General features: G+C 38.7%; 1 protein-coding gene across 1 annotated transcript in view; it reads left to right on the top strand.

Moving 5' to 3' along the window:
• USH2A (usherin) overlaps window positions 1-14,843 on the top strand; it is an 870,853-nt gene that overhangs the window by 383,233 nt on the left and 472,777 nt on the right. The window contains exon 23 of the mRNA XM_089312189.1: window positions 2,885-3,015. Within this exon, the coding sequence (XP_089168315.1) occupies window positions 2,885-3,015 (131 nt within the window). The remainder of the gene's footprint in view (window positions 1-2,884; window positions 3,016-14,843) is intronic.

The following is a 14,843-nucleotide window of genomic DNA, read 5'->3' as shown; positions in this document are numbered from 1 at the left end:
ACAATTGTACATTTGTAATTGAGCAATTATTTTACCTTCTTTACTCAAATCCTAGCTTTCACTCTCCTCTCTGCTGCTGCATAGATACCTCTGAACACCCTCGTAGAAAGATTTATTGCATTCATGTCCCAAAATATAGCTACTTTTGTGCAATAACCTGGAGCTGCTTAATATTTGGGGTTTTTATTTTAATTTAATTAGTTTTTAGCATATTCAATGTAGTTCATACATACAATTCTAAGAATTTAATGATATTCCCTTCCTCTCTCCTTTCTTCCCTTCCTCACCCTCTCTCTGTCTCACTTTCCTTACACCTTTCTTTCTTTTTTTAGTTTTTGAGATAACATCATTAAAATTTATATTACAGTATAAAGGCTTAATGCTTTACCAAATAAGAAGTTTAACAAGTAAAAAACAAAACAAACAAAAAAACCTCTGGTTTAGTGGGAAGATAGACAATGAATATAAACAATAATGGAATGGAAAAATGACCATTTCATCCATATACAGTAAATGTTAAAGTAATCACAGATAATTCTAAAGCAATCATTTCAAGTATAGTATATGATACCAAATATAAGATCAAAAAATGAAGGCAGTAAAATGGGATTTCTGTGTCTGCCATTTCTTTCTATGTCAAATTTATCTGAGTATTTTACATCTACACCCTTATGGTGCATTCCCTCAGTCCAGTATCCTTTGGATAAAGATGGCCATTTCCAGCTCCATTGACTTTACTTCCATTCTAATTATTCTGGATTTATAGGAAGTGTTGACACAGTTAACTAACATTGCTTTCTTAATTTTTTCTTCTGTTTAGCCTTCCATGTTACAATATTGTCTTTGCTGTTCTAAATTTACTTTTGTCTATAATTTTTTTTTCCTTAAACGTGGCACTTTCCCCAAAGGTTCTTTTTCTATGTTTATCTCTGTGACTGAGTTCTTGGTAGGTGATAAACAATTTACTCTTCTATCTCCATCTTCTGAGACTTAATTTCTTGTTTCCAGGTGATAGGCTTCTAATCATTAACATGAACACAACATGCCTAAAACTGAACTTTATCTTCTTCCTATTCTCACAGTTCTGTTTCTGCTAATATTGCTGCCTTTCCCTCTATAACTGGTGAAAAGATTGCTCCACATCATCATCTCATATCAACACGTCTTAATTAGTCTTTTCTGATATGGACAGAGCCCCCACTCTTCAGTCGATGTGGTTACTTGTTTGTCCTTAATTAAAATCCTTATTATCTTATTCCTCAAAAGCACAGTGATCTCTTCCCTTGTTTCTCTGTAGCTAAATTATCTGAATCTCCCACATGCTCCACCGTTAGTTTTGGTGCCTTAATCCTGAATCTGAGTATCTCATTTCTGTCTTCTACTTGATTTTTAATGTCTTTCTCTTACTTACCTATAGGATATATTTCACATGGGTGACTCAGGTTTTTCAATCTACATATTAGGAGACATGAGAGAATTAAAGCCAGTAGCTTTAATTAGTTGGGGCAAACAATCTTACTCCATGGAGAAGAGGGGCCAGAAAGGGCAAGGTACTAAGTGTCACAGCAGGAACACAGCATCCAACCAGATAAAAAAAAATGAGCTTAAGTGGCCATAAGACATCAAATGGCAGGAACAAATGTGTTGCAAGTATCCAAGAGTGTAAACTGGTGATACTGAAGCTACGAAGGCCAGAACAAACTTGAGTTGCCTTTGTGGATATTCTGAAGCCCATATTCTGAGCTTGCCTTTGCTGATATTAAATAAACTTCACTCTAAATGTGTAGCTGGCTCTCTCTATCTGTGGGTCCTGCATTTGCAGATTCCATAGACATGGATAAAAAATATGTTTAGTTATCTGGCATATACTATGAAGTTAGGCCTATGATGGTTGCATCTTTATTGAACTCACATAGACAATGCAGTGTAACAACTATTATTTAATATTTACATTTCATTAGGTCTTGTAAGTAATCTAGAGATGACTTAAAGTGGAAGGAGGAGACGTGTAGGTTATAAGCAAATATTGAAGCCTTTTATAGAAGGAACTTGAGCATCTTTGCATCTGCAAGGTGTCCAGGAATCTACCCACTGTGGACACTGAGTGATGACTAAGCACAACCTTGTTTTCCGTCTTCTCCTACATGATATCTTTTTCCATTTCAATGTATTAAGAAAACTCTTCCACATTGGAAGAGTTCCATGGTATGTATTGAGTAACTGGGGTACTGGGTACAATGGAAGTCGGGCCTTGTGGTAGTGCGGAGGACTTTATGGGACTGCCACGTTGCCCCAGATTCCTGGACTGGACATTTCTATGAGAAAACGGCAATACGTGTCCTGTGCAGAGAAAAGTCAGTGGAGACCCTCAATTTCAGAAGGCTGTCGACCATTTGGTTACAGGATAGTGTTTCAAGAAACTATCTCTTCCAAGACACTTCATGGCAGCACTTTCCAATTTAAGCATCTGTCACTGGACTGATTCTTTAAACTTCTTAAGTATTTTCAACAAAACACCCTATGTTTCTTTCACTCTATAAAAAATTTATTTTCATGACCCTCTTATAATGTTTTTACGTTGATACTCAGAGTATCCAGTTTGGGGTTGACAATGTATCTTTTTAGGTTGATGAGTTTTGTATAAATTTAAACTTCATGATATATTGATTAGCAGGTGTGAAGATTTAAGTTTACAAGTAACGGTTGGCATTTAAAATGGGATATATTTAAAATCAAATGACTGGGGCCAGCCCAGTACATTGCTTTGCATACTTTCCTGACTGCACTCACTGTGTCATAAATAATAATGAAAGTAAATGTACATTTATCAGAAAGAATCAACAAAACCCCAGCACTGAGTTGCTGATTGCATTTGTCTCCCCAGGCATCAAGGCCAGCTTTCGAACAAGGGTGCCTGAAGGTTTGATTGTCTTTGCAGCATCACCTGGCAATCAGGAGGAGTATTTCGCACTTCAGTTAAAGAATGGACGGCCTTATTTTCTTTTTGATCCGCAGGTAAATGAGCACTCATGCAAGTTTGTATTTGTAGCTAATACCAGGTACTGTGACAAGTGCTTATGTTTTCACCATTGAGTTTCATCAAAAGTATATCAGGGAACTAGTATTATTATTTCCATTTTACTAGAGAAGAAAATAGAACTTGAAAAGTAATGTGACATGGGGCCAGCATTGTGGCATAATGGGTTAAGCCACCACCTAAGATGTCAGCATCCCATATGGGTGACAGTTTGAGTCCTGGCTGGTCTACTTCCAATCCTGCTCCCTGCTGATGTGCCTGGGAGAGCAGCAGAAAATGGCCCAGGTGCTTGGGCCTCTGGACCAAACTGGGGAACCTGGAGGAAGCTCCTGGCTTTGGCCAGGCCCAGTACATGTCCTTGCCACCATTTGAGGAGTGAACGAGATGATGGAAGACTGACTGACTGACTCTCTCTCATTCTGCCTTTCAAATAAAAAAAAAAAAATCTTGAAAAAATGATGCAACTTTCCCACATAATGTAGTAGAGCTAAATTTCAAATATAGGTAGTTTGAGAATGTATGTGCTTGACAATGAATTTGCAGCTTTTTACAGATTAAAACTTTGTAATATATATCTATTTTTTATTTCTTCAAGAACAAAAATAGTGTCTTTCCCCTTCCCTTCTATTTATTTCATTCTTCCTTTCTTTCTTGTTTCACCAGCAACTACTTAAGTGGTTGTCAGGTACTATTGAGCAGGATGTTGTGTACTATAATAGTTTTGAATTTAAATATAACTGTGCCTATAAAATAATATGGAATAAAGTAAACCACTTAAGGTGCTCATGAATGTTATCAAGCAAAAGTGTGGTATGCTCTGTATTATAGCGGCACAAAATGAAGCGTGTTATTTTTCAGAGTATAACTGTGACGTTTTACTGAGGTGCAAAACAATGTAGAAAAGCTGATCAAAAAAAAGCATAGGCCGGCGCCGCGGCTCACTAGGCTAATCCTCTGCCTGCAGCACCGGCACACCGGGTTCTAGTCCCGGTCTGGGCACCGGATTCTCTCCCGGTTGCTCCTCTTCCAGTCCAGCCCTCTGCTGTGGCCCAGGAGTGCAGTGGAGGATGGCCCAAGTCCTTGGGCCCTGCACTCACATGGGAGACCAGGAGAGGCACCTGGCTCCTGGCTTCGGATCAGTGCGGTGCGCTGGCCACAGCGGCCATTGTGGGGTGAACCAACGGCAAAAGAAGACCTTTCTCTCTGTCTCTTTCTCTCACTGTCCACTCTGCCTGTCAAAAAAAAATTGAGGTAACTCGGTACAGCTGGAACAGAGACACCAAAGAGAATAGGCTATGTAGACATCAACTCACTCATGGCCTTGTTAGCAAATGCGTAAATTTTTCTGAAAATGCATACATTTTCCTGAAAATGCGTCTTTGTTTAATTAAAGCAAAGATTCTGAAGATGTGTCTTTGTTTTAATTTTTTTTTATCTTTTATTTAATGAATATAAATTTCCAAAGTATGACTCATGGGTTACAATGGCTCCCCCCCCATACCGTCCCTCCCACCCACAACCCTCCCCTTTCCCACTCCCTCTCCCCTTCCATTCACATCAAGATTCATTTTCGATTTTCTTAATATACAGAAGATCAGCTTAGTATACCTTAAGTAAGGATTTCAACAGTTTGCTCCCACACAGAAACATAAAGTGAAAAATAATAGATGATTTTTTTTAAATGATGATGAAATCAGATCAGACCTATTGTCATGTTTAATCCCAGTGAGAGTCAAGTTGGGAATTGATAATTTCTTTTTTCTTTTTTTTTTTTTTTTTGTTTTTACAGAAGATCAGTTTAGTGTACATTAAGTAAAGATTTCAATCGTTTGCACCCACATAGAAACACAAAGTGAAATATACTGTTTGAGTACTCATTATAGCATTAAGCCTCAGTGTACAGCACATTAAGGACAGAGATCCTACATGAGGAGTAAGTGCACAGTGACTCCTGTTGTTGACTTTACAAATTGACACTCCTGTTTATGGCATCAGTAATCTCCCTATGCACCAGTCATGAGTTTCCAAGGCTATGGAAGCCCCTTGAGTTCTCCGACTCTTATCTTGTTTAGACAAGGTCATAGTCAAAGTGGAGGTTCTCTCCTCCCTTCAGAGAAAGGCACCTCCCTCTTTGAAGACCTGTTCTTTCCACTGGGATCTCACTCACAGAGATCTTTTTGCCAGAGTGTCTTGGCTTTCCATGCCTGAAATACTCTCATGGGCTTTTCAGCCAGATCCGAGTGCCTTTAGGGCTGATTCTGAGGCCAGAGTGCTATTTAGGACATCCGCCATTCTATGAGTCTGCTGAGTATCTCACTTCCCATGTTGGATCACTCTCCCCTTTATTATCATTTGCAACAAAATGGAGGAATCTGGAACACATCATGCTGAGTGAAGTAAGCCAGTCCCAAAGGGACAAATACCATATGTTCTCCCTGATCGGTGACAACTGACTGAACACCAAAAAGGAAACCTGTTGAAGTGAAATGGACACTATGAGAAATGGTGACTTGATCAGCATAGCCCTGACTGCTAATGGACAACTTAATACATTATCCCTCATAGTATTTTTTTTTTGTCTATTCTACTTAATATGACTGGTTTAATTCTGTAATTATCACACAGTTATTCTTAAGTGTTGAAAATTAACTGAAATGTGATCCCTGTTAAACATAAGAGTGGGAATAAGAGAGGGAAGAGATGTATAATTCGGGGCATGCTCGGGCTGACTTGCCCCAATTGGTAGAGTTGGAAACATACCAGGGGATTCCAATTCAATCCCATCAAGGTGGCATGTGCCAATGCCATCTCACTATTCCAAGTGATCAATTTCAGTTCACAATTGATCATAATGAAAGGACTAAGAGTCAAAGGGAGCGCATAAACAAGTTTAGTATCTGCTAACACTAACCGATAGAATAAATAAAGGGGAGAGTGATCCAACATGTCTTTGTTTTAATTAACACAAACTTGTGTTAATGAGTAGTTGATATTAGAAATTGTATTGGGCTTATGAGTAATTGAGAAGTGAGTAAGTCTAAGTAGAAGACTTTTTGCTTTCCACTTCCTCAGGTCTTTCACTGAAAACTGATGATATAGTCATAAAGCATGCTTGCTAAGCAAATGTTTTACCTTACACTGGTAAAGCAGGCCCAACTCTCTATCAAATTTACATCATCTAGGATCATGGGCTGAGAACTCTGGGTGGGGTTCACAGCTTCATGCACCCTGGAGACCCACTCCCTTTGGAAAGGAAGGGCAAGTCTCTATGGTTTGGGTGTGGTTTGAGCATGTCCCGCAACGTAGTCCCCATTGTGAATTACTAAGAGAGTGGAAACTTAACCTGATTGTAGCATTTAGAGGTCGGGCCTCTGTTAGGTGACTAGGATTAGGTAAGGGCATCAAGAGTATAGCCCCCATGATTGAATTCTGGTGGCTATATAAGAAGAGCCAGAGAGAGAGAATATGGCCTTTCACTTGCCATCTCTTGTCATTTGATGACCTGCAATCGCTAGAGCTGTTTAGACTTCACATTCCAAATCTTTGTTCTAAATAAAATATATTTTCTTTATAAATTAACTTGCCTTAGGTAGTCTCTTATAGTAGTGAAAAGCAGAATAATAAACATTGTACTGACCGAGTGTGTCTAAGCATTGTGCCAGGCTCGAGAGGCTGCTGAAACCTTGCTGCTTTATGAACAGGCAACTGAAAGACCAGGGGTGCAAAGACTATCCTGATGTCTCAAAAGAGGCCAAATAACACCCTGGCTCCTGCAGTGAAGATCCTCAAGTACAAGGATTGCTGGGTGTCCCCTGGAATTGTTGCTGCTTCAGGAATGCTAAGAGTTGGGTGATGAGTAAGCTCAGAGAAAGAGCAGCTCACTTAAGTCGACCCAACAGCCAGAGAGAGAGCAAAGCAAGAGCCGTCACAGATGGGTGGGCCGATGATGACTGAAAGCACATCCACGTGCTGATGCGGGAAAATGAAAATTTTCAGTTGAAAATGAGGCATTGAGAGCCTCAGATCAATAGACCAGAAGACAAAGTTGAATAAATTTCTTTTGTTAAGATTTACTTATTTGAAAGGCAGAGTTACAGAGAGAGAGAGAGAGCCAGAGACAATCTTCCATCCACCAGTTCACTCCCAAATGGCTGCAGTGGCAGGAGCTGGGCCAGGCTGAAGCCAGGAGCCAGGAGCTTCTTCCAGGTCTCCCATGCAGGTGCAGGGCCCCAGCATTTGGGCCATCTTCCACTGTTTGCCCAGGCCATAGCAGAGAGCTGGATGGGAAGTGGAGCAGCCAGGACTAAAACTGGCACTCATAGGGGATGCTGGCACCACAGGCGGCGGCTTTACATTCTACACCAGAGTGTCAGCCCCTGCAAATATTTCTTAAAATATAAAAATATAAACCATTAAAAATATAAATACTATTACCACCATTAGGAAGACATTAAGGAAGAGAGCAAAAACCACACAGATAAGAAAAAGAAGAATAAAAGAAAATAGTGGAATGTAAGAAGAAAATACTACCATAAGGAAAAATTGATTGTACATTTATTGAAAAGGCTCATCTAGTTCCAGTGAAGGCTGACATTTCTTTGAGGCATTATTAGAAGGACTCCAGTCATTATTTTTGGTGCTTTCTCTATGTATAAATGGGCATACCTACACACACAGGCTTTTAACCCAGGCAATCCATCTTCCAAAACCATGATGCTATATTGCTTTTCAACATGAAAGAAAGATGTGTGTTAAGATCCAGAGATCCTTGGGACTGGCATTGTGGTGCTGTGGGTTAAGCCACAGCTTGTGAAGCCAGCATCCCCTATCATAGTCCCAGCTGGAGTCTCAGCTGCTCCGCTTCCAGTACAGCTTATTACTATTGCACCTGTGAAAGCAGCAGAAGATGGCCCAAGGGCTTGGAACCCTGCTCCCATGGAAGATCTGGATGGAGTTCCTGGCTCTTAGCTTCAAGATGGCCTGGGTTTTGCTGTTGTGGCCATTTCAGGAGTGAACTAGCGGAGGGGAGATATCTCTCTCCCTTCCTTCCTCTTTTCCCCCTTCTATCTCTGTCACTCTTTCAAATAATTAAATAAGTCTTTACAATTATGCAGAGATCCAGAAAAAAAAAATCTCATCTATGTTCCAAATTGGAAGCAAGTATTCCAGCCAGGCATCTAGCCAAAAGGAAGCAATAAAGTCAAATGTCTGAAAAGAAGCAGTGGTTAATAATGTCTATCAATATTAAGTTAAACTTAAATACTTAATGGCAGACTAACCAGAAATATGTTATATAGTGCCAAAGAAGATTCTTTGAAATAGAAGAAAAATGTAGCAAGGACAAAAAAACACCTTTAATAATCATGTGTTGCTAAAATTACTAAGAGTTGAAAGAGAAGAAAAGATAAATGAATTGAGAGTTTCTAAAGGTATCAGCTTAGTAGTGACGGTTGGAGTATGGGAATAGATCATTTTGATGTCTTATTTCCATAAAATAAACAGAGAAAATGTTTGATTTTAAGTGTAGGAAAATAAGTTAATTACTGAGAGTATAAAATGTTTCAACGGATATCCAAATAAATAAGGTGAAAACAGAGACCTAATACTGAATTGTAAAAACTCAAAGTCAGAAAAAGAAACAGTATAGTAAAATAGAACAATGGCACTGAGGAAGAAAAATCTGGTTCTGCTTTTTCCCCTTCACTCTGCTGATATCTGGGGATAACTGTGAAAAAGCCACATGGAGAAAAGCGTTAATCTTATATCCATTTTTCAACTGAGTTTTAATGTATACAAAGGAGCAGCATTTGGTGCCTCATTTAAAACTCCAGCTGGGACACCCATATCCCCTGGAGTACCTGGGTTCAAGTCCCAGCTCCACTCCTGATTGCAACTTCCTGCTAATGTGCACCCTGGGAGGTGGCAGGTAGGATGGCTCAAGTACTTGGCTCCCTGCCACCCATGTGAGATAGCCCAGTGGAGTTCCTGGCTTCTGGCTTCCACCTGGTCCAGCCCCAGATGTTGCAGGCTTTTAGGCAGTGAACCAGCAAATGGAAGAGCTCTATCTGTCAGCTAGCTTGCTTGCTCTCTCTCTCCTCTCTCTCTCTCTGCCTTTCAAATAAATAAAATAATTTTAAAGCGAGAAATATTCTAAAAGTAAATTATACAATGTAGGTTTGCATTATTGATCTCATCTCATTCTTGAAGTAGCCATGTGAGGTAAGAACCATTTTCATCTCTGCTGTAGATGAAATAGTTTTATTATTTATTTGACAGATAGAGTTACAGACAGTGAGAGAGAGAGACATTGGTTCACTCCCTAAATGGCCGCAACGGCTGGAGCTATGCCAATCTGAGGCCAGGAGCCAGGTGCTTCTTCCAGGTCTCCCATGCGGGTGCAGGGGCCCAAGCACTTGAATCATCCTCCACTGCTTTCCCAGGCCACAGCAGAGAGCTGGACTGGAAGAGGAGCAACTAGGACTAGAACTGGCACCCATATGGGATGCTGGACTGGAAGAGGAGCAACTGGGACTAGAACTGGCATCTGTATGAGATGCTGGCACTGCAGGCGGAGGATTAACCTAGTGTGCTATGGTGCCGGCCCCAGAAATAGCTTCTTAACTGCAGTCACACAGTGGTTTAGAGAGAACTGGCACTGAATTTACTTTTTTTTTTTTCATTAGGTGGAACATTTGTTAGGAATGCATGACGCTCCATGCACAATATGCAGTTATAAACTGGGAACGCAGAAATGAGAAACATGCAGCATATCACTCAGTAGAACACTGGCCATAGGTTGTTCATCACAGGTATAGAACATTTAATACACATACTCACACACACACACACATGCATACACACACTCTAAACATAGAGAACTATCCAAAAATGACTTTCCCAGTCCTGAAGCACGACTTCATCTCTTTGGATATGAGTATTGTTTCTTGTAAAGGATGTGATGCCTTAAGATTGCTGAATAAGAGGGTAACCAGTGTCAAACAATGGTTTCTGTACTCAGCCACAGTGCTATGAAACCACGAGGTCAGCCATGAAACCCGCCAGGTCTCATCTTTTCCAGCTTCTTTGTGATAATCGGATAGATAGGCTGGTGTAACACAGTTCAGGGCATCACCCATCATTTCTGTCTGCCTACATTTCTCTCACACAGAATTAACCAGAATATTCATCACAGCCATTAGCTTTCCCTGTTGCTCTATTTGGACCCTGGATGGCCAAATCTTAACTTGTCTACATAGCTGATGGATGCTAACCAAGTACAAATATTTTATAGTCAAAACTTGGGGGCTCAGGTGAGTGAGACATTTAAATGATGCCTGCCTGGCAAATAATTTTTTACCTGGAATAACAATCTTTCCACAAGATAAAAGCTGCCTGTGTTTTCTTCCAAGGGAAAATTTATTTTTGTTAAGTAAGCAACTGGTTGTGTGGATACATTTGAAGAAAAGCACTAAACAGATATACTGTACTAGGGGCTCAGTGGACATGGTGCCACTTGTATGAGTTTATGAACCAAGAAGTTCAAACTAGCAAAGCCTACATCCTTCCTTACCTTTGAGGAATTTATACAACAGTGCTGGTTAACTGGACTGATTTGCCAATTTCATGATGATGCTCCACTTGTTTCTAGACAAAGAGCTGTTGAAACTGAGGGACAGAGAGCATTTTGAAAAATCGTCTACTGTTGGCTCTCCTTTGGGGTAGGAACATGAATGTGGCTTCTGATACAGAGTTCGAGCCACCACACATTTAAGAGTATAGCAACTTATTTGATGTTATTCTTGCCATTAAAAGTATTTATATTTTAAATTCTGTTGGTACCACTTTAGGACAGTTTCTTTCCTTTCGTTTTTAAATGAGAATGAGGTTATCTAGTGAATACCTCATGTACTCATCTCACAAGCAATTATGTGCTAAATATGTCTTATCAAACACATGTGCAGTATCTTTGTGTTTAACATTTATTTATTTGAAAGATTTACAGAGAGGCAGAGGAAATAGCAAGCAAGAGCAAAAGAGAGAGAGAGAGGTGTTCCATCCGATGGTTCACTCCCCAAGTGGCCACAATGGCCTGAGCTGTGCCGATCCAAAGCCAGGAGCCAGGAGCTTCTTCTGGGTCTTCCATGTGGGTACAGTGGCCCAAGGACTTGGGTCATCGTCTGCTGCTTTCCCAGGCCATAGAAGAGAGCTGAATTGGAAGTGAAGCAGCTAGGACTCGAACTGGCACCCATATGGGCTGCCAGCACTGCAGATGTTTGCTTTACCTGCTGTGCCACAGTGCCGGCCCATGTGTCTATGTTTTGTACACAAAGACATCCTCAAGACTTACTACAGTTTTTGGAAAATAGTAGATGCTTAATAAATATCTACTGGTTGACTGAGTGACTCAAAAACCATTGTTAAAATGGTAACTCAAACTTGAAGATAATTTTTCTGGGTTAAAATTTCCATCTTTGTAGTGATTATATTACAATTTAGTTTTCATTTATTTTGTCTGCTTATTATTTTGACTTTCATCAGAAAACAATAAGATAACTATTTTTAAAGCTTTATTTTATGTATTTGAAAGGCAGAGTTACCTTTGGGGCTGGGAGAAATACACACAGAGAAAGACCATTTATCTTCTGATTCATTCTCCAAATGCCTATGGCTGGGGCAGGCCAAAGCAAGGGACCTGGAACTCCATCCAAGTGGGTGGCAGCAGCCCAACCACTTGGGCCATTTTCTGCTGCTTTTCCAGGTGTATTATAAGGGAGCTGGATCAGAAATGGAGTTGCCAGGGCTCAAACCAATGCTCATATGGGGTGTCGACCTTGTGGGTGGCAGCTTACCACATTGTGCCACAACACTGGCCCCAGCATGATGATTTTTCTACTTCTCCTGAATCCATTCAAAATAAATTTAGAATAATGGAAATTACATTTTTAGGTAACCCATAGCTGCCTCTTGCTTCATTACTATCTTTCACATTGAGATCACCTTCTACTTTGCTCTTTTTAAAAATATCTCAATAAACTTAAGTAATGTATTCCTTATATAAAACAGGGCTATTCTACAGAAAGGCTGTACAGCTAAAAATGTATTTCATTTCTCTTCCAACTTTCCAATGCTTTCTGTTGAATAAATGTTTAGAAGGAGGAAGAGTCTTATAAAATCTAAAGTTGAAGTTGTGGCTGTATAATATAGACTGAACACTTGGAACCATTGTTAAGAGACACAATAAAGAAATGTTAAGCACAATTTTGCTATTTTTTATTAAGTCACTAACAGTTACCTATAATCACACCATTTTTATTTAGTTAATTTTAATTTTACATCTACTTAATCAGATGATATTTTATTGTCCAGTAATGACCCCTGGGTATCAGTTAAGCATTCTATGTTCAGTGGTGTTAACAGGAAACTCAGAAAAAATTCTGTTTTCACAGAAGTTGTGGAAGTAAAAGTTTCCAAGTAATTATGAATGACATCTATTTAATATTTTGGATATTTTAACAAATGGAAAGAAAAAAATCGAAAACATGACATCAGACTATATCATGTAATAATTCTTCTAGTATTGGTGGTGGAAGAGAGTCTTAACATTTTCATCAAAGAGTAATATGAGTATTCTAAGCTCTTCTCTGTAGAAAAGTGAGTTTGGCATAGTGAGGCTGCAGGTTTTGCACTTGAATTTGTCTCCAATAAAAGTGATTTCTGATGTAAAGAACTATTAATGCTTCACACTGTTGCCAAACAAAATATGAAGAACCACTTACTCAGACACCTGATCTTTAGAATGCCGCATCGTTTGTAACAATTTTAACGCTAACTAAGTACACTTTGATGAGACAGCATTTAATAAAATGCTCATTAATTTCATCATTAGCAAGAGTATGCTAAGAAGTAAGCCAGTTTCTTATGTCACGCCCAATTAGCATCCCATGCTAGTAATCCCATTAGTATTGTTGAATTCACTAATGGAAAAACTAATGGGCATGCTACCAGGGCACATTAATTGGGCACGACACCAGTTCTGGTTTTAATTATTAAACTACGATAATGAAATGTGTGTTTGTAAAATATTAAAATGTTGAAATAGGGTTGAACAAAATAAAAAAGTAAATAGAAGAAATATACATTAGGCAAATCAACCTATAAAAATTCAAGGCTTAGAAAATGAACTTACCAAATTGCCGTATTTCTAGCTGAGTTGTCCATAAAAGTTGGGATATCATCCATGTGAGAAGAAGCCTGCTCATACTCATGGGAAATTAAAAGCTTTTTTTTTTTACTTTGATAACATGAAATTCAGTATGTCATATATGCTATCAAGCTTTTTATGAGGCCAGACAGGAGCCAATTAAATGTGTAGAATGGACATGTGATATAACTGTAGCTGCTTTAGGGAAATACAATCAGAAACGTTGTGCTCAACATGGTATGATTAACACTGTTTCTTTCAATGTCAGTCTTCAACTATATTATATCAGATAATTACCAGTTCTCTCTTCTGGAAAAACAAGACTTTGGTGAAACATTCTAGAAAATTTTTTTGAATTGTAACATTTTGCCCAATCTCATTTTTATTATTTGCACTTAGAAGATTTAGAATAAAATTTTGTGTTTTTTTCTTTGATGGTAGTTGTAAATGTCATAGATACGAAGTTCAAATTTCTTCTACTCAAGTCTTATTTTCTTATTAATATTAAAAAGTTTACAATTGTGTTAACCATGACATATTGAACTAAGATTCGGTAAACTGACAGCACTAGGGTGGCAGATTTTTTCTTCTAGTTCTCTGTTTCTTTACCCTTGCCTCCTTTTTGTCAATCTCAATTCTTGGTACCTGCCAGTTCCTAGATTTTATTCATTTAAGAATTCGTACTTAACTACAATATAATTTCCTTAGCCACAGATACAGATGTTAGATTTTAAAGTACAAAGCCTCATATAGTAAGTTTAACCACATGCTATGTTTAATGTGTTAATAATTGGCTAATTTTTAAAGTGACTCTCATTCCTTCTTGTTATTAGTAGTTTAATGAAGTTAAAAGAAACTAAATTGCCTAACAGTTCTCTGTCTTTGGAGCCAAATTTTAAAAAAGTTTTTATTTATTTATTTATTTGAAAGAGTTACAGAGAAAGAGAGAGAGAGACGAGAAAGGGATTTTCCATCTGATGCTTCACTTCCCAGATAGCCACAAAGGGCTGGCATTGAGCCAAGTCAAAATCAGGAGGTCAGAACTTCATCCAATCTCTCATGTGGGTGGCAGGGACTCAAACACTCGGGCCATCTTCTACTGCTTTTCCCAGGCTATTAACAGGAAGCTGGATTGGAAGTGGAGCAACTGAGGCACGGACAGGTGTCTATACAGGAAACTGGTGTTGCAGGCAGCAGCTTTTCCTGTTATGCCACAACATTGCACCTAGAGCCAATTTTAGCAGTATTTTATTTGTTGTAAAATCTTTTCTTGATTTTCACATTTGTACCATTAAAATTAAAATCTAAACAGTTAGAATAGAAAATATATTACCTTTCTGATGAAAGTAGATACTCAAAATGTAAGTGCCCTTGTGTGAAATTCTTATTCTAAAGGAATGTTTTTTGAGATCTGAATGCTGTAGTGTTGTGAGAAGTACTTTGCAGAAAAACCAAAATGTCTCCAAACATCAACTTTAATTTTGAATTCTGTTTGAAACATATGCATGTTTGCATTGAGGTCATAACATTGAAATTGCTAAATTGGTTTGTAACAAATATACCTGTGTGTGTGGGTGTAAACATTCATTCATTCATTCATTCATT

Source organism: Oryctolagus cuniculus, chromosome 13, assembly GCF_051225735.1.
Source record: "Oryctolagus cuniculus isolate XC-2025 breed Fujian yellow rabbit chromosome 13, ASM5122573v1, whole genome shotgun sequence".
In the NCBI taxonomy this organism is placed as follows: Eukaryota; Metazoa; Chordata; class Mammalia; order Lagomorpha; family Leporidae; genus Oryctolagus; species Oryctolagus cuniculus.
Note: the sequence above shows the minus strand (reverse complement) of the source record. Positions and strands in the feature narration are given on the sequence as shown.